The sequence below is a fragment of the Rhinoraja longicauda genome, chromosome 23 (genome assembly GCF_053455715.1).
Source record: "Rhinoraja longicauda isolate Sanriku21f chromosome 23, sRhiLon1.1, whole genome shotgun sequence".
Lineage (NCBI taxonomy): Eukaryota > Metazoa > Chordata > Chondrichthyes > Rajiformes > Arhynchobatidae > Rhinoraja > Rhinoraja longicauda.
Window position 1 is genome coordinate 36374918 of NC_135975.1, and position 22788 is coordinate 36397705.

At 43.1% G+C, this 22788-nt stretch overlaps 1 protein-coding gene across 2 annotated transcripts in view; it reads left to right on the forward strand.

Annotated features, from left to right (window-relative positions):
- The window catches only part of nedd1 (NEDD1 gamma-tubulin ring complex targeting factor), a 68789-nt gene extending 48588 nt beyond the window's left edge, over positions 1-20201 (forward strand). For both annotated transcript variants that reach the window (XM_078420059.1, XM_078420058.1), the window contains 5 exons: positions 7303-7511; positions 11563-11704; positions 13904-14051; positions 14465-14531; positions 18002-20201. In XM_078420059.1, the coding sequence (XP_078276185.1) occupies positions 7303-7511; positions 11563-11704; positions 13904-14051; positions 14465-14531; positions 18002-18106 (671 nt within the window). In that variant the 3' untranslated portion in view covers positions 18107-20201. The remainder of the gene's footprint in view (positions 1-7302; positions 7512-11562; positions 11705-13903; positions 14052-14464; positions 14532-18001) is intronic.
- Positions 20202-22788: the final 2587 nt, after the last annotated feature.

Below are 22788 nucleotides of genomic sequence, written 5' to 3' on the forward strand. Positions count from 1 at the left end.
TTGCCGACTGGCCCGCTGCAGACTGCAGGAGTACGTGCTGAGGGACGCACTGAAGCTTGGTGCAGCCAACGCCAAGGCCCTGTGGGGGAGGACCACAGTCTAGGGTCCTTCCGCTGCTTGACATGGGGGGGCAGGGTGTGGTGGAGAGAGACGCCCCTCCAAATAAGGGATACTGGGTAAATGTCTAAATGTAAGTAAATGTCTAAGTGAATGTCCGTATCAAATGTAACCTCCGGAAATGTCGGATGGGCTTGTTTAAGAATATGTTTTGTGAATGATATTTATTATTTGAATAAAATATTTTTTGATTAAAAAAAAGGCAGTATAGAAGTGAGTACCTGGATTGGTTGATCAATTAAAGTAGAAGTTTGGTAAATTGGCCAATTAAGTAATTTAGTGACTGATATAAGCGAGACTTGCACAAGGGGTGAAGCCCTGTCTGGGTGCAGCCCTGTTGAGGGAAGTGCCCTGTGAGAAAAGTGCGCAGTGCCCTGTGAGAAAAGTGCGAGTCTTTGGCTGCGAGTCTTTGGCTGCGAGGAGGCTGAGGTGAGGAGGTTACGCTTGTTTTTGCGCCTGAATTGTTTTTGACTTCACTAAAGTAATGGCGGACAAGTTGGTGCAGTGTGTTTACTGCAGGATGTGGGAAGATAGGGACACCGCTGGAGTTTCTGGGAGCTACACCTGCAAGAACTGTGTCCAGGTGCGGCTCCTGAATGGACGTGTGGCGGAGTTGGAAAGGCAGCTGGAAGACCTCAGGGCCATCCGGGAATGCGAGAGTTTCCTGGACAGGACCTACTGCGAGGCTGTCACGCCAAGGGTCCAGGTCGAGCGAAGGTGGGAGACCGTTTCAGGGGGAAGCAAACGTGGACTACAGGGGACCCCGGTGGCTGTGCCTATTGCAAACAGGTACACCCTCTTGGAGCTGTCGGGGCAGAAGACGCTTCCAGTCCAAGCGGCGGACGTGTTGGCAGATCTAGCTCAGGCAAGGAAACTCGACCAGGGAGACCGAAGTCAGGAAGAGCCATAGTAGTGGGTGACTCCATTGTCCGAGGTACGGACAGTAGATTCTGTGGCGGCAGGAGGGACTCGAGGATGGTCTGTTGCCTCCCTGGAGCCAGGGTTCAAGACATCACGGACCGGCTTCAGAACATCCTAGCGAGGGAAGGCGATCAACTGGAAGTAGTTGTGCACGTGGGCACGAACGACATCGGGAGAAAGAGGAAGGAGATACTGCGACGTGAGTTTAGAGAGTTAGGAAGAAGACTGAGAAGTAGGGCGTCGAAGGTGGTTGTCTCTGGACTGCTACCTGTACCTCGTGCTAGTGAGGGCAGGAACAGAGAGATCGGGGATATGAATGTATGGCTGAGGGGCTGGTGCAGGGAGCAGGGATTTAGATTTCTGGACCACTGGGATCTCTTCTGGGGTAGGGGTGACCTGTACAAAAGGGACGGGTTACACCTTAACAGCAGGGGGACCAACATTCTGGCAGGCAGGTTTGCTAGTGCTACAAGTGTGGCTTTAAACTAAGTAGTGGGGGGGAGGGGTTGACAAACTGGGAATATGGAAATGGAGTTAAAGGGGAAGCAAATACAGTAGAAATTGCAAAGGACTCTCGAATGAATGGGAAGGGAAGTTCTAGATGGGATAAGAGAGTAAGGTCAGGGCCAATTGTGACCGGTGTGAGAGGGGAGGTGAATACGGAAATTAAAGTGTTGTATTTAAATGCGCGAAGTATAAGAAATAAAGTGGATGAGCTTGAGGCTCAGTTAGACATTGGCAAGTGTGATGTTGTGGGAATCACTGAGACATGGCTACAAGAGGACCAGGGCTGGGAACTGAATATTCAGGGGTACACGACATATAGAAAAGACAGACAGGTGGGTAGAGGGGGTGGGGTCGCTCTGTTGGGGAGGAATGATATTCACTCCCTTGCAAGGGGTGACATAGAATCATGAGATGTAGAATCAGTATGGATAGAAATGAGGAATTGTAAGGGTAAGAAGAGCCCAATGGGAGTTATCTACAGGCCCCCAAACAGTAGCCTCGACATAGGGTGCAAGTTGAATCAGGAGCTAAAATTGGCATGTCGCAAATGTAATGCTACGGTGGTTATGGGAGATTTCAACATTCAGGTAGACTGGGAAAATCAGGTTGGTAATGGACCCCAGGAAAGAGAGTTTGTGGAGTGTCTCCGAGATGGATTCTTAGAACAGCTTGTACTGGAGCCTACTAGGGAGAAGGCAATTCTGGATTTGGTGTTGTGTAATGAACCTGATCTGATAAGGGGACTCGAGGTAAAAGAGCCATTAGGATGCAGTGATCACAATATGATAAGTTTTACTCTACAAATTGAGAGGGAGAAGGGAAAATCGGAAGTGTCAGTATTACAGTATAGCAAAGAAGATTACAGAGGCAGGAGCTGGCCAGAATTGACTGGAAGGAGGCCCTCGCAGGGAAGACGGTGGAACAGCAATGGCAGGTATTCCTGGGAATAATGCAGAAGTTGCAGGATCAATTTATCCCAAAGAGGAGGAAGATTCCAAGGGGAGTAAGAGGCACCCATGGCTGACAAGGGAAGTCAAGGACAGCATAAAAATAAATGAGCAGAAGTACAACAAAGCAAAGAAGAGTGGGAAGCCAGAGGATTGGGACTCTTTTAAAGAGCAACAGAAGATGACTAAGAAGGCAATACGGGGAGAAAAGATGAGGTACGAGGGTAAACTAGCCAATAATATAAAGGAGGATAGTAAAAGCTTTTTTAGGTATGTAAAGAGGAAAAAAATAGTCAAGGCAAATGTGGGTCCCTTGAAGACAGAAGCGGAGGAATTTATTATGGGAAACAAGGAAATGGCAGACGAGTTGAACCGGTACTTTGGATCTGTCTTCACTAAGGAAGATACAAGCAATCTTCCAGATGTTCTAGTGGCCAGAGATCCTAGGGTGACGGAGGATCTGAAGGAAATCCACATTAGGCAGGAAATGGTGTTGGGTAGACTGATGGGACTGAAGGCTGATAAATCCCCAGGGCCTGATGGTCTGCATCCCAGGGTACTTAAGGAAGTGGCGCTATAAATTGTGGATGCATTGGTGATCATTTTCCAGTGTTCTATAGATTCAGGATTAGTTCCTGTGAATTGGAGGGTAGCTAATGTTGTCCCACTTTTTAAGAAAGGAGGGAGAGAGAAAACGGGAAATTATAGACCAGTTAGTCTGACATCAGTGGTGGAGAAGATGCTGGAGTCAATTATAAAAGACGAAATTGCGGAGCATTTGGATAGTAGTAACAGGATTGTTCCGAGTCAGCATGGATTTACAAAGGGGAAATCATGCTTGACTAATCTTCTGGAATTCTTTGAGGATGTAACCAGGAAAATTGACGGGGGAGAGCCGGTGGATGTGGTGTACCTTGACTTTCAGAAAGCCTTTGACAAGGTTCCACATAGGAGATTAGTGGGCAAAATTAGAGCACATGGTATTGGAGGTAGGGTACTGACATGGATAGAAAATTGGTTGACAGACAGAAAGCAAAGAGTGGGGATAAATGGGTCCCTTTCAGAATGGCAGGCAGTAACTAGTGGGGTACCGCAAGGCTCGGTGCTGGAACAACAGCTATTTACAATATACATTAATGACTTGGATGAAGGGATTAAAAGTACCATTAGCAAATTTGCAGATGATACAAAGCTGGGTGGTAGTGTGAACTGTGAGGAAGATGCTATGAGGTTGCAGGGTGACTTGGACAGGTTGTGTGAGTGGGCGGATGCATGGCAGAGGTCGGGAACAGAGCAAGGAAGACCGTTGGTTATCCACTTTGGTGGTAAGAATAGGAAGGGCAGAGTATTATCTGAATGGTGTCAAGTTAGGAACAGGGGACGTACAACGAGATCTGGGTGTCCTAGTGCATCAGTCACTGAAAGGAAGCATGCAGGTACAGCAGGCAGTGAAGAAAGCCAATGGAATGTTGGCCTTCATAACAAGAGGAGTTGAGTATAGGAGCAAAGAGGTCCTTCTGCAGTTGTACAGGGCCCTAGTGAGACCGCACCTGGAGTACTGTGTGCAGTTTTGGTCTCCAAATTTGAGGAAGGATATTCTTGCTATTGAGGGCGTGCAGCGTAGGTTTACTAGGTTAATTCCCGGAATGGCGGGACTATCATATGTTGAAAGACTGGAGCGACTAGGCTGGAATTTAGAAGGATGAGAGGAAATCTTATCGAAACGTATAAGATTATCAAGGGGTTGGACACGTTAGAGGCAGGAAACATGTTCCCAATGTTGGGGGAGTCCAGAACAAGGGGCCACAGTTTAAGAATAAGGGGTAGGCCATTTAGAACTGAGATGAGGAAAAACTTTTTCAGTCAGATAGTTGTGAATCTGTGGAATGCTCTGCCTCAGAAGGCAGTGGAGGCCAATTCTCTGAATGCATTCAAGAGAGAGCTGGATAGAACTCTTAAGGATAGCGGAGTCAGGGGGTATGGGGAGAAGGCAGGAACGGGGTACTGATTGAGAATGATCAGCCATGATCACATTGAATGGCGGTGCTGGCTCGAATGGCCTCGTCCTGCACCTATTATCTATTGTCAGATGCAGTTTAATGTGGATAAGTGTGAGGTTATCCACTTTGGTGGTAAGAATAAGAAGGTAGATTATTATCTGAATGGTGTCAAGTTAGGAAAAGGGGACGTATAACGAGATCTAGGTGTCCTAGTGCATCAGTCACTGAAAGGAAGCATGCAGGAACAGCAGGCAGTGAAGAAAGCCAATGGAATGTTGGCCTTCATAACAAGAGGAGTTGAGTATAGGAGCAAAGAGGTCCTTCTGCAGTTGTATAGGGTCCTAGTGAGACCGCACCAGGAGTACTGTGTGCAGTTTTGGTCTCCAAATTGGAGGAAGGATATTCTTGCTATTGAGGGCGTGCAGCATAGGTTTACTAGGTTAATTCCCAGAATGGTGGGACTGTCATATGTTGAAAGACTGGAGCGGCTAGGCTTGTATACACTGGAATTTAGAAGGATGAGAGGGGATCTTATCGAAACATATAAGATAATTAAGGGGTTTGACACGTTAGAGGCAGGAAACATGTTCCGAATGTTGGGGGAGTCCAGAACCAGGGGCCACAGTTTAAGAATAAGGGGTAGGCCATTTAAAACGGAGATGAGGAAAAACCTTTTCAGTCAGAGAGTAAATCTGTGGAATTCACTGCCTCAGAAGGCAGTGGAGGCCAATTCTCTGAATGCATTCAAGAGAGAGCTAGACAGAGCTCTTTAGGATAGCGGAGTCAGGGGGTATGGGAAGAAGGTAGGAACGGGGTACTGATTGAGAATAATCAGCCATGATCACATTGAATGGTGGTGCTGGCTCGAAGGGCCGAATGGCCTACCCCTGCACTTATTGTCTTTGTCTATTTCTCATTCCACTGCTGCTGCCGAACCTTCAGAGTACTGGAGTATTTCCTGGGTTTTATTTCAACCTGTGTAGGTGAGAGTATATATTTTTGATGTCTGCTCTAATCTGGTCATACCAATTAGATATTTAACAACATTGACTTCCTTGACTTGCGTGAATACACAACACAAATCTCAGCTTTTTGATTATGTATACAAAAGGTTTGATGAGGGCAGAGCTGTAGCCATTGTCTATATGGACTTCAGAAAGGCGTTTGGCAAGGTTTTGCATGCTGGGTTGCTCTGGAAGGTTGGATCACATGGGATCCAAGGAGAGATAGCCGACTGATTAGAAAATCGGCATGGAAGGAATCAGAGGGTCATGGTGGAAGGTTGCTTTTTGGACGAGGCTTGTGACTAGTGGGTTCAGTGCCGGGCCCTTTACTGTTTGTCATCCATATCAATGATTTAGATGAGAACATACATGGCATGATTAGCAAATTTGTAGATGACACAAAAGTGGGTGGTATTGTAGATAGTGAAGATGGTTATCAAAGGTTACAGCAGGATCTTGATCAGCTGGGCAAGTGGGTAGAGGAATGGTTAATGGAGTTTAATGCAGATAAATGTGTGGTTGTGAATTTTAGGTTGTCTACCAAGGGTAACACGTTCACAGTGAATGGCAGAGCTCTGGGGAGTGGTGTAGGGAAGAGTGATCTAGGAGTGCAGCTACATAGTTCCTTGAAGGTGGCCAAGATGGTTTTCGGCATATTGTCCTTCATCGGTCAGGATTTTGAGTATAGAAGTTGGGATGTTGTGTTACAGCTGTGCGAGGTGTTGGTGAGGCCACAGTTGGAGTATGGTCTTCCGTTTTGGTCACCTTGCTATGGAAATGATGTTAAGCTGGAAGGAAAGCAGAGATGATTTATGAGGATGTTGCCACGACTTGAGGGCCTAAACTATAGGGAGAATTTCATTTAGAGATGCAGCGTGGAAACGGGCCCTTCGGCCCACCGAGCCCATGCTGACCAACGATCAACCCGAACACTAGCACTATCCGACACCCTATGGACAATTCACAATTTACAGAAACCAATTAACCTACAAACGTGTATGTCTTTGGAGTGTAGGAGGAAACCGGAGCATCTGGAGAAAAACCACGTGGTCACAGGGACAATGTACAGCTCCGTACAGATAGCAAATGTAGTGAGGATCAAACCCAGGTCTCTGGTGCTGTAGGGCAGCAACTCTACCGCTGTCTCACTGTGCTGCCCACCAGGAGGTTGGGCAGGCTAGGACTTCCTTGGAGCGCTGGAGGATAAGAGGTGATCTTATAGAGGTGGAATGGTCATGAAGGGAATAGATAGGGTAGATGCACAGTCTTTTAGCCCAGAGGACAGGTTTAAGGTGAGAGGGGAAAGATTTAATAGGAAGTTTTCCGTATCCATTTCAAGTTTTCCGTATCCATTTAAGAGTGGAATGTCTAGGAACAAATTTTTGCAGAACTGAATAGTAAATGGAAATTAAAATATACATCGGATAAAGGAGAAATATGAAGCGAAGCAGTATAACAAGTCAAAGAACACGTCACTCTGAAGAAGGGTCTCGACCCGAAACGTCGCCCATTCCTTCTCTCCAGAGATGCTGCCTGACCTGCTGAGTTACTCCAGCATTTAGTGTCTACCAACATGTAATTCATCCTGATGAACACTTGTACAGTGATTTTAAACATAATGAATGAACTGTCCTAATCTCTTTTTACCCTTTTCTCACATGGCCAATCTTGTACCAAACATCATTAGCAACGTAGATGGCTGGTGTAGATATAATTTTATTTATTGCAGCATACACCCTTGAGCTACACATATTTTAAATTATCGGTAAGCAAGAACAAACAGCTCAAATGTATTTCTCTTTGCAGGTTTAGGAGTTTCGCCGGAACTGAACACCATGTTTTCCACAAGGACTAATCCAATGGGTTCTTGGACAAAGGGAGACTTACACTCCAACTCCTTGCATGGCTTTACATCGCCTTCTCCTGTGAAAGAACAGACACAGTGCCATGAGAAGATTTCCATCAGTAGCCAAATCCAGAGTGGGAGGCCACACTTGAAAGAGCCATTTGCCCAGGTACTTCAAAATCCAGCATTCATTTGTTGAGAAAGAAAAGTGGTTAATATTTTAGTTGATGTTTTCTTTCCAGAACTGGGAAGATTTGAGTGCCAACAACTTTTAAGGATGTTGGGGAAGGGGAGAGAGGGGAGCGGAAGGGTGGGGAAGCTCAAGTTCAAAGGTTCATGTCTCTGATTGGGTGGAGAGGAATGTTTAAACAACTGAAGGAGCGATAGGGCAGAATGTAAGAGGGTGGTAAAGGAATCAGCAGAAAGGAAAAAGATTGGTCTGGAATGGTGTAAATGGAACTAAAATAAATACCTGAAATTACCAGAGAAAAATCGGCAAAATTGGAAATGTGAAAAACAAATATAGGAAAATGATGATGAATTGGAGTTGTGGACCTTGTTGAGCCTTGAAGGCTACTGTGTGCCCATTGAGGACGTGTGCTCCATGCGTTTATGTTGAGATACTTTGAGTTTTTGAGCAAATTTTATTTTGGGTGTCAGGCGCCTGCAAAAACATGTTTTGAATTCATGTGCAGCGTTCTTGTTTCCAAATCATCCGTTTGTCCTTTCTGAACACCTTCACTCAGTCTGCTTTGGCCTACGTGATCTCCCAGTTGTCAAACACTTTAACTCTCCCTCCCATTCGCACACTGACCTTTCTGTCCCGGGCCTCCTCCACTGTCAGAGTGAGGCCACACGTAAATTGGAGGAACAGCACCTCATTTCTCTTGGACAGCTTACAGCCCAGCGGCATGAATATTGATTTCTCTAACTTCATGTAACCCTTGCATCCCCTTTCTCTCCATCCCTCCCCAACCCTAGTCATCGTACTAGTTTCACTGTCGTCCTGCTGAGTTTCACTGTCTGTATAACTCATTATTACCTTCCCCATAAAAGTTGTGGACTACATCTTTCCTTGATCATTGTTGCCAACACTGATTTGTTCTATACCTTTTCATACCTCTCGTTTTCCTCTCCCTTGGCTCTCAGTCTGAAGAAGGGTCTTGACCCGAATTGTCACCAACTCCTTTTCTCCAGAGAAACTGCCTGACCCACTGAGTTACTCCAGCTTTTTGTGCCTATCTTCAGTGTAAATCAGCATCTGTAGTTTTTTCCCTACTCGTCCATTCCAACCAAGGTGCCCCATCTTAGCCAGTCCTGTTGATCAAGTTTAACCCCCTAAACCTTTCCTATCCATGCACCTTGCTCTGCGGAGGAATGTTTGCATAAACCATTCTGTACTGAGTATTCATTAAGGTTCAACTTTTGTCCCTTTGGTCACAGCAGAGAGTGCTGAGTGCTGAATTTCCCATTAAGTTCAGGTCCTTAATATCAAATATTTCTAAGTAAGACGTTTTTCTTAGTCTTTCTTACAGGCAAAGAATGTTTACACAAGATATTATAGTCTTCCATAATATTTGCATCTTGAATTCTCTGCAGGGAATTGACAAGGGGTTCCTGAAATCAAAAATGATAGAGCAGAATGGTCAGATGGAAAATAAGAAATTGGAACAGGTGTTGGTTGGACTGATACTTTACAAAAATGAATGTAGGTTAATTTAAATTAGAACGTAGAACAGTGTACCACAAGAACAGACCATTCAGCCCACATTGTCTGTGCTGAACATGATGCCAAAACCATCACTTATCTACCTGCACATTATCCATATTCCTCCATTCCCTGCATATCCGTCTGCCTTTACGGAAGTCTTTTAAAGGTCACTAGTGTATCTGTTTCAACCACCACTCCCGGCAGTGCATTCCAGGCACACTGTTTAAAAGAAAATTTGCCCCCCACATCTCCTTTAAACTTTGTCCCTCTTACTTTAAAGTCATGTGCTCTAATATTTAATTTTTCCATCCTTGGAAAAAGATCCAAACTGTCTAGCCTGTGTTGAGGAGGCTTTTAGTGAGGCACAAGACATACAGGGAATAGAGGGAGTTGAACAATGTGCAGGCAGATGAGTTCAGGCACCCTGTTTGGCACAGACATTGTGGGCCAAAGGGCCTATTCCTATGCTGTACTGTTCTGTGTTCTGAACAAGTCGGTTTTTGTCAGAGTTGAACATAGAACAGTGAAGCATAGGGACAAGCCCTTTGGTCCATAGGGACAAGCCCTTTGGTCCATAGGGACCAGCCCTTTGGTCCATAGGGACCAGCCCTTTGGTCCATAGGGACCAGCCCTTTGGTCCATAAGGACCAGCCCTTTGGTCCATAGGGACCAGCCCTTTGGTCCATAGGGACCAGCCCTTTGGTCCATAGGGACCAGCCCTTTGGTCCATAGGGACCAGCCCTTTGGTCCATAGGGACCAGCCCTTTGGTCCATAGGGACCAGCCCTTTGGTCCATAGGCCTATCCAAGGTTCGTAGTTTTATTTGTATGTTTTTCATTTTCGGCCATCTGGAATGTAAAAGTTGCAAAAGTGAAAATAACTTAACGGCGATCGCTAAAGAAAATGTTATTGCCAATATGGAAAATTGGATCTGTTTAACATTTTCATTCTATTTAAAAATAAGAAGGAAAAGCATTCTGGGCCATTATACCTGAAAACCCTGAATATGTTCAGAAAATAGACTTCAGAAAATGGTCGGCGTGGACTGGTAGGGCCGGACAGGCCTGTTTCCATGCTGTAGTTGTTATATGTTATATATGTTATATGTTGTTCTGTTTTAACAAGAAAGTAGTTAATGCAAAGTTAGCACTGTGCAGATATAGCATTCATCCCAAGCGTCTTGCAACTGGTTCCAGAATGGCAGTTTTGTGCACTACTAATGGAGTGCTACATAATATGAGGAATAATTCTTGATGAAAAATCAGCAGTTCAGAGTCGGGTTGTACAATGTGATTTAGAGGATAATTCACAATTAGTCATTTTGCCACGGATTCCAATTAGATTCCAGAGATATAAATATAATACTGGATGAATAAAGGGAAATTCCCTCAGATTGTCAGAATACACTGATTTTTATGTACATTTGAGAATAGTGTCCTGTGTTATAAAAACATGGATTTATATGATGTGCAGATGAAACACGAGTATTGCTAGTTACAGATGACTGCTTTAGTCCTACAAGTTGTAGCTAATTTCCTGTATGTTGGCCAGAACGGAAGATCTTTGTTCTCTGAACCATATTTTGTACATCTTGTGATTTCCTGTCCATCTAGTTCTTCACTTTAACCTCCCACTTCACAGTCGAATAAAACTTAGCAAACTGGTGCCAAGTGATCATGCTCTCACTTGTAAAGCCAGAATGAACAGAGGATAGTGAGCTAGTCACTTTAGTTCAGTGATACAGTGTGGAAACTGGCCCTTTGGCCCATCCAGTCTGCGCTGACCAACGATCACCAGTTCGATCCTGCACACTGGGGGCAATTTACAGAACCCCATTAACCTTCAAACGTGCACGTCTTTGGGATGGGGGAGGAAACCAGTGGACCCGGAGAAAACCCACGCGGTCACGGGGAGAACGTACAAACTCCGTACAGACAGCACCGGTAGTCAGGATTGAACCCGGGTTTTGACGTAATATGGTCGCAACACTAATGCCGTGCCATTCTGCCACCTTAGGTTTTCTGTTACTGGCCTTCTGAGTCTCTTAGTTTGGACAACTATCCCCGCAGACTTTGACACCTTACATTCATAGAGGGTTTTTAACATTAAGCATGAGGTTGTGCAAATATATATCCACAAGTTACCCAGAATATGACAGTTCATGCTGCAATTTAGGTAGGTCTTAAAAATAGATGGGGAATTTCAGATGTTCAGCTGTATCTTTCCCAAAGAGCAATCAATTCAGGATCTGTTCCTTCAGATTGAAAATATCCAGAAGTAATGCCATTGTTTATGAAAGGACAAGCCTGCAATTGGGAGGAGTTATCAGTCTAACATGACACTTATTACCATATGTTTAAAACCTGTGCAGACTGAATCCAGTAAAATAAAAGTGGGCAAAGTTGAGAATAATGGATCATTGCTCCTTTCCGATTTTGTATTCCTTCTTCAACCCTCATAGTTTTTTCATGTTATTAAGTTCGTGTTAATGGCTTCAATTTGTCTCAAGTTAAGCTCTTCCATAACTGAGCCTGGAATCTTGTCAACGCCTCTAACGTCTTCTATGGTGAAAACACCTGACCAGTGGGAAAGGAAAGGAAGGGAATTACCTCTTATCCAGGAATCTATGGAGCATAATTCTCCCATATCTGGTGAGTATTTCACAGCTCAAACTGTGGTGTCATTGTCCCATTCTGAAAGGAATAGATTCAACAAGTTCAAACTCTAAAGGTATACCAAAAAGTGTGAAGATTTTTCTTAATAAAAGAAACAGTGAAATAATATTTTAAACTCTAAAATCTTATATTTTAAATACGGGCTGTTTTTTGCAGGTCTATGTTTTGCGTTAAAATGTGAGAAGTTGCTTTGCTCAAAATTAAAATGGACTTTGTGGTGACTCCTTTGCCGCATTGAGATTTGCCTTGGCCTTGCCACTGTATGTTTCTTTTTTTCCTAGTCAGATGTGCAGCACTTTGGTCAACGTGGGTTGTTTTTAAATGTGCTATACAAATAAATTGACTTGACTTGACTTGACTATATCACGTATGGTCTGAAGTGCAACATAATTCACATCACAGTCATTAATAATCTCAGTGGTACTTTTCAGTAAGAACTAAACCTATTTGTATGTCATCATCTTATCAAATTAGGATAGAGCTATAAATGCCATTTTAAAACAATAGGTGACCTGACTTTTTCAGCAGGAAGGAACTGCAGATGCTGGTTTACACCGAAGATAGACACAAAATGCTGGAATAACTCAACGGGACAGGCAGCATTTTTGGTGAGAAGGAATGGGTGATGTTGCAGGTCGAGACCCTTCTTTCAACTGAGTCAGGGAAGAGAGAGATACAGAGATGTGGAGGTGTACGGTGTGAAAACGAGACATCAAAGGGGATGCAGCTGAATGAAAATGTAGAACAGATCATTGTTAGCTGGAGAAGGGGACAACGAAGAATGCAGAGATAAAATTGAATCTGGGAGACAGACTGGTCTCAAACTAGGAAGGGGAGGGGGGGGTGGAGAGAGAAGGGGGATGCATGGGTTACTCGAAGTTAGAGAAGTCAATATTCATATTGCTGAGGTGTAAGCTCTCCAAGGGAAATATGAGGTGCTGATACATCAGTGATGGGAAACTATTGGACCCGACTCGAAACGTCACCCATTCCTTCTCTCCTGAGATGCTGCCTGACCTACTGAGTTACTCCAGCATTTTGTGAAATAAATACCTTCGATTTGTACCAGCATCTGCAGTTATTTTCTTACGGAAACTATTGGAGAGTTCTTTGAAACAGGATTTACTCCCGCTTGGAAGAGAATGGGGTAATTAGGATAGCCAGCACGCCTTTGTAAGCGGCAGGTCATGTCTTAATTACTTGGCTGAGTGTTTTGAGGAGATGACAAAGGAGATTGATGAAGGTAGGGTGGCGGATGTTGCACACATGGATTTTAGTAAGGCATTTGATAAAGCCCCCAGTTGATCCAGATCCTTTTGTTAATCTAAATGGCCTTCCTCATTGTCCACTGCACCACCAATTTGATCATCCACAAATTTACTAACCACTGCATTATCATCCAAATCAGCCAATACATTATGACCACTGACAGGCGAAGTGAATAACCTCTTGAAGTCTCTCAGATTCGTGGGACATGATTTCCCACATTCAAGCTATTCTGACTACCCTTAATCGGTCCTTCCCTATCCCAAATACAGGTAGATTCTGCCTCCTAGCAATCCACCGTAGTAACCAAATCAACTAAGATTAATTTTAATTTTACCAAGTAAATTAAAATAAGTTCATCATTCATAAGTGATTAGAGCAGAATTTGGCCATTTAGCCCATCAAGTCTACTCCGCCATTCAATCATGGCTGATCCATCTATCCCTCCTAACCCCATTCTCCTGCCTTCTCCCCATAATGATACTCGTACTGATCAAGAATCTATTTCTGCCCTAAAAATATCCATTGACTTGGCCTCCACAGCCTTCTGTGACAATGAATTCCACAGATTCACCACCCTCTGACAACATAAATTCCTCCTCATCTCCTTCCAAAAGGAACGTCCTTTAATTCTCATGTTATGACCTCTGGTCTTAGACTCTCCCACTAGTGGAAACATCCTCTCCACATCCACTCTATCTAGGCCTTTGACTATTCAGTAAGTTTCAATGAGGTCACCCATCAACAGAGTAAACAAACTAAGCTGCAACTGATATTCTAATGGAATATTAACCACTGGTATCAAAACTGTCTTCTGTAGGCTGGTCTTTTCATATTTTGTTGTCATCTGCAAGTGCCCAAACCTGTGCACTGGTCAGATCAGTGCTTATGAATGTGCTTATTTTACAGTTGCAAAGATGACTCCTGCCCCAGGGATTCCTAATATGTCTGAAAAATTTGTGGATGCGTTTGGAAGTGAAGGGATTGGGCAGCAATTAACATCCGCTCAAGTTCAGTTAATAAAGACCATGATACAAGATACCTTGGAGGATTACAAGTAAGGAACATACATGTTTCAAATAATTTAATGCAAGCCTTGTTTCAAGCATGGAACACAGAAGCAAGTTGGTTATGGATTTTTGGGTTCAGAGTTGTCATTTTGCTTGAAAAATGGGTGATAGAGCTATTTCTAATGTTCTGTATTCTTCATTTTCTATTTCAACTAACCTCTGTTTTGGACTTTTCATAAGTTAAGAGTGTCGTATGTCGTAGATAAAACAATGACATTGTTAATTGCAGTAGCACAACAGAACATGTAATCATTGTACACTAAACTATATAATAAATGAGGGAAGAAGGTTCAGTGTGTATACGCACACATAAAATACAAACAAACAATAATAGTGCTCTTTTTGCATATATTTGTCAAATTATGATACTGAAATTCTAAACTTTCTCTAATGAACCCAGGGATGCGTGGCACCGAGATATCGTAAACCTGCAGCTTGAGATGATCAAACAATTCCAAATCCAACAGGTAATTAAAATATTCAATGTCGTGGGTGTGATATTTTGGCTTTTGTGTGCAATTGGTATGTGTACAGTATCAACAAGAGACAATTGGAGGTATCTGCATCGTGGCTATTTTCCAAAATGTATCCCTGCAAATATCTTCTTTAATCCATCTGAAAATTAGGTGGTAGAACTTTTAGCCTGAAAAGAAGGAAACAGAGTTTGAGTTGAGTTGATTTTGTTGCGTGCTAGCCAGTTAGCGGAATGGCAATGCATGATTTCAATGGAGCCATCCACAGTGCACAGATAAATGATAAAGGAAATAACGTGAATAATGTTTAGTGCAAGGTAAAGTCTGATCAAAGATAGTCCGAGGTTCTCCAATGAGGTAGATACTAGCTCAGGACCACTCTCTAGTTGTTGGTAAGATGGTCAGTTCCCTAAGAGCAGCTGGGAAGAAACTGTCCCTGAATCTGAACATGTGCTCTTTCACACTTCTATACCTCTTGCCTGATGGGAGAGGGGAGAAGAGGGAGCAGCCAGGGTGCGACTTATCTTAGATGATGCTGCTGGCCTTGCCGAGGCAGCTTGAGGTGTAGATGGAGTCAATGGAAGGGAGGTTGGTTTGTGTGATGGTCTGGGCTGCATCCACAATTCTCTAATTTCTTGCAGTCTTGGATGCAGCCTTGCTGTGATGCATCCCGATAAATAGCTCTCCATGGCGCATCTGTAGAAGTTAATGAGAGTTGTTGGGGACATGCCGAACTTCCTAAGCTTTCTTTTAAAAACCCAACCTGCTCGGTTTTCCCTCATGGTAACCCATTAATCCTAGCCATCAACCTACTCTTTCCTCTCCCAATCCAAGTGTCTCTCTGGACCTGAGGAGATGTCCTTCACCATGATCTTCGGCAGCCAGCAGATCTTTCAAATTTCTGCTGCAAAGAATAGTATCTATCGTCCTACTGTGCCTAAGACGATTTTCATTCACCGCAACACTCTAGTCTTGAATACCCCCCTGTACCATGCAAGTGTGGCCAGTTTCTCATCCTCCCTGCTGTTCCTGCTCTTGTCCACACTGTGACAAGAAGTTCCAATTGATTGGACGAATGCCCAGGCAAAGATTTTGAGAGATGAAAAGTTCTTGCTGCTGACATTGAATTAATTAGAAGTCTTTAAAAATGTTCAGTAAGTCCAAGGGTGGTGCAGCGGTAGAGTTGCTGCCTCACTAGTTCCTGACTATGTGTGCTGTCCGTATGGAGTTTGTACGTTCTCTCCGTGATGTGCGTGGGTTTTCTCTGGGTGCTCCACATTCCTCCCATTCTCCAAATACATACAGGTTTGTCGGCTAATTGTACCTCGTGTGTGCAGGATAGTGCTAGTGTGTGGGGATCACTGGTTGGCTGAGACTCCGTGGGCTGAAGACCCTTTTCTTGCACTGTGTTTCTAAACTAAATTAAAACTAAAGTTAACCCAAAGTACTTATAAATAAAATTGTTGCCCTTTACTTTGTCTTATCTGATTCAAGGAAAAATGTGCAATTCCACAGGAGGGGTTGCATTGGAAATATGCATCTAAAACTGAAGGCTCAACCTAACGGTTATCTAACCAAAGAGAGGCAGGGCTCTGAATGTTCCCCCTAGCAGTGGTGCCATAATGCACAAGTAAATGCAAATGACAAGGTTGAAACAATAGACAATAGGTGCAGGAGGAGGCCATTTGGCCCTTCGAGCCAGCACCGCCATTTAATGTGATCATGGCTGATCATTCTCAATCAGTACCCCGTTCCTGCCTTCTCCCCATACCCCCTGACTCTGCTATCCTTACGAGCTCTATCTAGCTCTCTCTTGAATGCATTCAGAGAATTGGCCTCCACTGCCTTCTGAGGCAGAGAATTCCTCAGATTCACAACTCTCTGACTGAAAACGTTTTTCCTCATCTCAGTTCTAAATGGCCGACCCCTTATTCTTAAACTGTGGCCCCTTGTTCTGGACTCCCCCAACATTGGGAACATGTTTCCTGCCTCTAACGTGTCCAACCCCTTAATAATCTTATACGTTTCGATAAGATCTCCTCTCATCCTTCTAAATTCCAGTGTATACAAGCCTAGTCGCTCCAGTCTTTCAATATATGACAGTCCCGCCATTCCGGGAATTAACCTAGTAAACCTACGCTGCACGCCCTCAATAGCAAGAACATCCTTCCTCAAATTTGCGAGACCAAAATTGCACACAGTACTCCAGGTGCGGTCTCACTAGGGCCCTGTACAACTGCAGAAGGACCTCTTTGCTCCTATACTCAACTCCTCTTGTTATGAAGGCCAACATTCCATTGGAGATTGGAAACAATTAGAGACAGATTTTCCATTGGAAACAATTAGAGACAGATCGAGTTGAGTAAATAATCCATCTTTGACTCTTTCAAAGATCTCAAGTCACAGAAGAAAAGCCATCCTTCAGCCAAATTCATCCACTCCCATCTGAAATCCAGATATAGCAGAGAGCCATTAGTTCACACCCCACCTATAGTAATGGTGAAGGTTTGTGCTTCTGATGGTGACATCTCGCCTTAAGGTTCCAATCTCGTTGCAATGCTGGTATCTATCTTGTTAAAAATCCAGTTATGTTCAGTTGACAGAAAACTCAGCAAATCTGGCCAGGTTATGCCAAAGATAGATACAAAATGCTGGAGTAACTCATTCGGGACAGGCAGCATCTCTGGAGAGAAGGAATGGGTGACATTTCGGGTCGAGACCCTTCTTCAGACTGAGTCAGGGGAGGAGGGAAACGAGATAGGGAAGGTACATAGAAAATGTAAGGTGTATAAAGAACAGATCAAAGTAGACGATGACAAGGAAATGTAGAATGGTTCATTGTTGGCTGAGGAGAAAGTGACAACGAGGCATACAAACAGTAAAATAAATCAGGAGGCCAGTGAAACTAGTTGGAGAACTTGGGTGGGGAAGGGACGGAGAGAGAGGCAAAGCAAGGGTTACTTGAATTTAGAGAAATCAATATTCATACCACTGGGTTGTAAGTTGCCCGAGCAAAATAGGAGATGCTGTTCCTACAATTTGCGTTTGGCCTCACGCTGACAGTGGAGGAGGCCCAGGACAGAGAGGTCAGTGTGGCAATGGGAAAGCGAGTTAATGTTTAGATCACGTAGGCCCAGGCTACCATATCAGCCGGCTCTTGATGGCTGACCATTAGCATGCAACATTTGTACCACAGAACAGTTGAGCATTCGCAGCCTCCAAGGCAGAGTCCAATATTTAATTACATTTCTACCATCATCACCCTGGCACTCACGATTGAACAGTAACACACTAGGCTAGCCACAGTTCAAAAAGGCCGAAGAAATGAAGTGGAAAATTGAATAATGTTTGAAGAAAATATCAAATGCTTTTATTGCAGAGAAACCAAAGGTGACTTACAGGTTGGTTTATTTAAATTGTGTTTGCATTGAATTTGTTTGAACCATCTATCTTTCTCCTTTCAGAATGAAATCCATGGTTTACTTGAAAGATACTCCATTAATGAAGCTTTGGTGGCCGAAAATGAGAGATTGCGAGAAGAAAATAAGAGGCTACGAGCTATGTTTTAAGACATGTTGCTGAAAGCTCGCTAAAGCAAGAAGGGTTTGCACTGAGAAGCAGCAATAATTCCCTGCCACAAGGCAAGCGTAGATGGAGACTGACTTCAACGCTTTAATATTGAATACGTAAATGTTTTGTACATCAGACCATTAATCACAGAGCAGCTGGCCCATTTTGATTCTAAAATGAGCCAAAAAGTAGCTGTCTCAATGGATTGAATAGAAGTATTAAATGTCTTTTCAGAGGCTATACAACGGAATTCTGATAAATGTTACAACTAATTCCCGGAAAATGTGCTACAATCAGGAGTTTTACGTGATAGAATGAATCAGAAAGGTGTATCAATGCTCAAAGAAAAAATCAGACTAAAAGTTGGATTTCATGCATTTTTCAAGATTCTAATGCATAGGTTTTACAAAAAGAAAATAGCAATAAATGAAAATAAAGAAAGAAAATAAAGAAAGATTCAGCCCTCTGGGTAAAGATTATTTTATAAATTGGCATTTTCTACTGTTTACAAATTTGTACAAATGATTGTTTCTTTTTGTCTGACAATAACCATACTTAGATACTTAAATCGTAGATTGCTTGTTGTGAATATTTTGACTTATTTTCCATCGGCTGCCTAAAAACAATAACTGTTTTTGTTTGGTGCAAGCAGTAATTTTGCTCCTGGATAAGTGAATCTAAATATTTTAACATGTTGCATTATTACTGAGTAGATGGTTGAAAGTGCCTTTTTCAGATTTCTGGAATAAGCAGGTGACACAAGTGGTCACACAGGAATACACCGCCATTGCTTGACTTGACGTTCAGCAATTGTGTAGAATAGCCATTGTTTATATTACGTACACTATTTTGTAAAGAATTTCGTATGGATTCTGTTTTTGAATTAACATTTAAAATGTAGGATATTTTTGATGAAAAAAACACTATATTAAATGTGGTTTGCAATAAATACATTGGTAAGCATTTTGTGTTTAAGAAAGCACTTAAAAGTAAATTAGTTGGAATTGCATTAAAGAAAAGGTGGCATGTTGTTAAATTATCAAAATGCTTTAAGTAAAAAGATTGGTTCTAACAGCAACTTGATGATGATCTACTGTATTGTTGGGCATTTCAGATAGGAATTGAATATTTTTAAATACCATGAAGTCCTATCAAATCCAATCCTGTTTTTATCAATTTCCAACTATACTAGATTTTGGAGTATTGGAAGAGAGGGCTGGATACAGCAAAGACATTTTGCATTTTGTAATCTTCACAAGTTAAGGAAAACACTTTAAATAGGATGAAAAGTCTGATATTTCTTTGAGATCCATATAATCCTGGTGCTTCAGAGCTGAATTCAATACTCAGTGATGATAATTAGTCGGAATGAAGCAAGATTATGAAGTTTCTCTTAAGGATGTTTTTTGAGCTTCAGTCCAATATTTTTATAAAAGTGGCGATTGCTGGTAAATAAAATGTCATTACTCCCCTTTGATTTTTCAACTGTTCTGTTCAGTTCATCCTTTGAAAAAGGCCATTGGAGGCCAATGAGAAATGCCTTTACCCATTAATTTCATTGTTTTTTTAAAGGCGCTTTAGGTTAAGTTTAAGGATACATAAGTGAAATTGGGGCATCTTTTGCTGTTCACTTTCTGCCAATTCACCCAAGATTTTAAATTGGGACCCCTGTTGTAGTAGCTGAAAGATTATGCCCCTGACACGCTCAGGAGTGGGCCTGCATTATGAATGGAGCTCGAGCTTGCCTTTCTGATTAGCACTATTTGGTATCAAATAGGCAAAGCTGATTCTTATTGAGGAGCTGGAGTGGAAACCAGAGGACAAAGTGGAGGAAATCATAGGACAAGTGCACAGAAGAAGCTGCCAGAGGGAGTGGAAAGACGGCTACCATACAGCATTTAAAAGACACTCGGGCAGCTTTATGGATAGGAGAGGTTTAGAGGGACAAGAGAGAGGTGCAGGCAAATGGGATTAGCTTGCTCAGGCAACTTGGTTGGCATGGGCAAGTTGGGCCGAAGGGCCTGTTTCTGTGCTGTATAACCATTTGACTGTGACAAAATGCATAGAGATGGATTTTCTTAATCAGGAATGACAAAGCCATTGTATAGAATCACAAAGAATTGCAGCATATAAATATTCCCTTCAGCCCATTCAGTCCATGCTGACCATAAATCTTTAACATTATTTAACAAATTAGTTAATATTATTTAACAGAGATCATAAACATTTAGTTTAACCCAAGCTTAATTCTATTTTTCCAACATTCTCTCAACTCCTGGCAGATTCCACCACTCACCTACACACTGGGGGCAGTTTGAAGTGGCCAGTTAATCTACTCACCCGCGCATCTTTGGGATGTGGGAACAAACCTGAGGTGCTGGTGGTAACCCATGTGGTCACAGGGAGACCATTGGAAACCACACAGACAATGCCTGTGGTCGGGAGTGAACTAGGGTCTCTGCTTCTGCCAGGCAGTGGCTCTGCTAATAGCGTTTGAATTTAGAAAACTGGTGACTGAACATGATTAAAGCAAACATAGAGAGATCACATTGGGCAGAGTCCAGAATGGAGAGGACATACTAATATGCAGGATTAGAAAAATATTGCAGAGATGGGGAGGTAAGACATGGAAGGTCATGAGAATGAATTAATAGAGGTAATTGGCAATAATTGCTGTGGTTGTTTAGATCTGGTAGTTGTGTTCGAAAGAGCCTGAAGACCAGGTGGTATTTGCAAATTTCATCTACTCAGTTAGCATTTCTGTATACTAAAACTCTTGTTTGTTTGTTGTTGAATTACAGCCAAAACAGTACACAATAATGCAACAATTGTAGGCCCAACTTACCACCTAATGGTGCTAATGGAAGAAGTTTCATTGAAATTGGTGTTATATTTTAAAAGTCATTCACATTTTAAAGTTTAAATCAATCTCCAAAGGAGGAAGGGGGGTGGGAGGAGGGAGGGGGGGATAAGGGGGGTTGAGGGAGATGGAGTGGGGGAGAAGGGGGTGGGGAAGGGGGGAGGAGGGGGGTAGAGGGGAATAGAGGGGAAGGGGGGTGGAGGGAGGGGAGGGACAGTGGGGAGGAGAGGGTGCTGCACCAATGCAGGAGAGGTTTGGACCCAACGGGTTCACCTGGTCTAGTTAACCCGAAAATCATGGTCTTGTCACTGACTGACTGTCGACCAAGCCCCTGAGCCAAATCCCACTTCCCAGCTCTTCATCTGAAGCCTTGCAATTGAACACACGTCAAATGCTCAACTGTGTCTTTGTGTAGTAGTATTTGCTTTGTCTTCTTTTCAGGTAGTCAATCTCTCACTACTCAACAAGGTTCCAAATAATCCCGTCTAGGTCTTTGACCTATTGCCTTAAAGCCAAATCCTTTGTATTTTATCCCCTGTCAAGTGAAGTATGTTCCTTCTCTTTCACTGAAGCAATTGAATAAATTTATACACCAATTGTCTCAGATGCTTGTTCTTTTTTCACAACAAAGTCTATCTTGGCTAAACACCTTTGGTCATAACTAAAATTCATCATCCTTGTACCATTTTCCCTCAATCAACCAAAGGCTTTGGTGCATTGAAGCTTGTTGTAAATTTCACCGCTGCTTGCCTTCGTAAAGAGCTGGCTCCAGAGATTGTGAGGTAGTCCATGTTTTCCAAGTCTCTTATTGCTGGAGTGTGGTCAGATTTAGTTTAGAGATGCAGTGCAGGAAACAGGCCCTTCAGCCCACCGAGTCCAGGCCAACCAACAATCACCTGTATACTAGTTCTGTCCTGCACACCAGAGGCAATTTACAGAAGCCAATTAACCAACGTCTGCAATGTGGGAGAATACTGAAGCACCCGGAGAAAACTCACGATTATGGGGAGAATGTGTAAACTGTACAGACATCACCTGTAGTCAGGATCAAACCTGGGTCTCTGGTGCTGTGTGGCAGCAGCTCTACCACTGCACCACAGAGGATCTTCTTAGAGAATCTTGGTTGTGCAGGCATTGAGTCACAGAGTTATCCAGCAGGGACACGGACCATTTTGGCATTCTAGGCTAGTCCCATTGGCACCATATCCCTCTGAACCCTTCTTATCCATATACCTGGATGTTTTTTAAAATCATAATTGTATCCACTTCTATAACTTTCTCTGGTATTTTGTTCCAAATACTGACTACTTTCTGATTGAAAACGTTGCCCCTGAGATCCAAGCATGTCTTATAGGATAAGGCTTAATTACAGACAGACAGAATGCTCCTGCAAAAAGCTAATCAGAACTTGGTTTAGTTTAGTGATACAGTGCAGAAACAGGCCCTTCGGCCCATCAAGTCCATGACGACAAGTGATCCCCATACACTGGCACCAGTGGCAATTTACATTTCTTTACTGAAGCCAATTAATCTACAAACCTGTATGTCTTTGGAGTGTGGGATGAAACTTGAGCATCCAGAGAAAACCCACGCGGTCACAGGAAGAACGTGCAAACTCCATACAGACAGCACACGTGGTCAGGATTGAGCCCAAGTGCCTGGCGCTGTACCGCCGTGTGTGCCCATATTGATGGGTTGTACAGATTTCTGCTACCTCATGGAGTTGTTGGGAGATATGGCATGGAAACAGACCTTTGGTTCACCAAGTCAGAGCTGACAATTGTATTCACCAAGTCAGTGCCCATTCGCACTAACCTTACA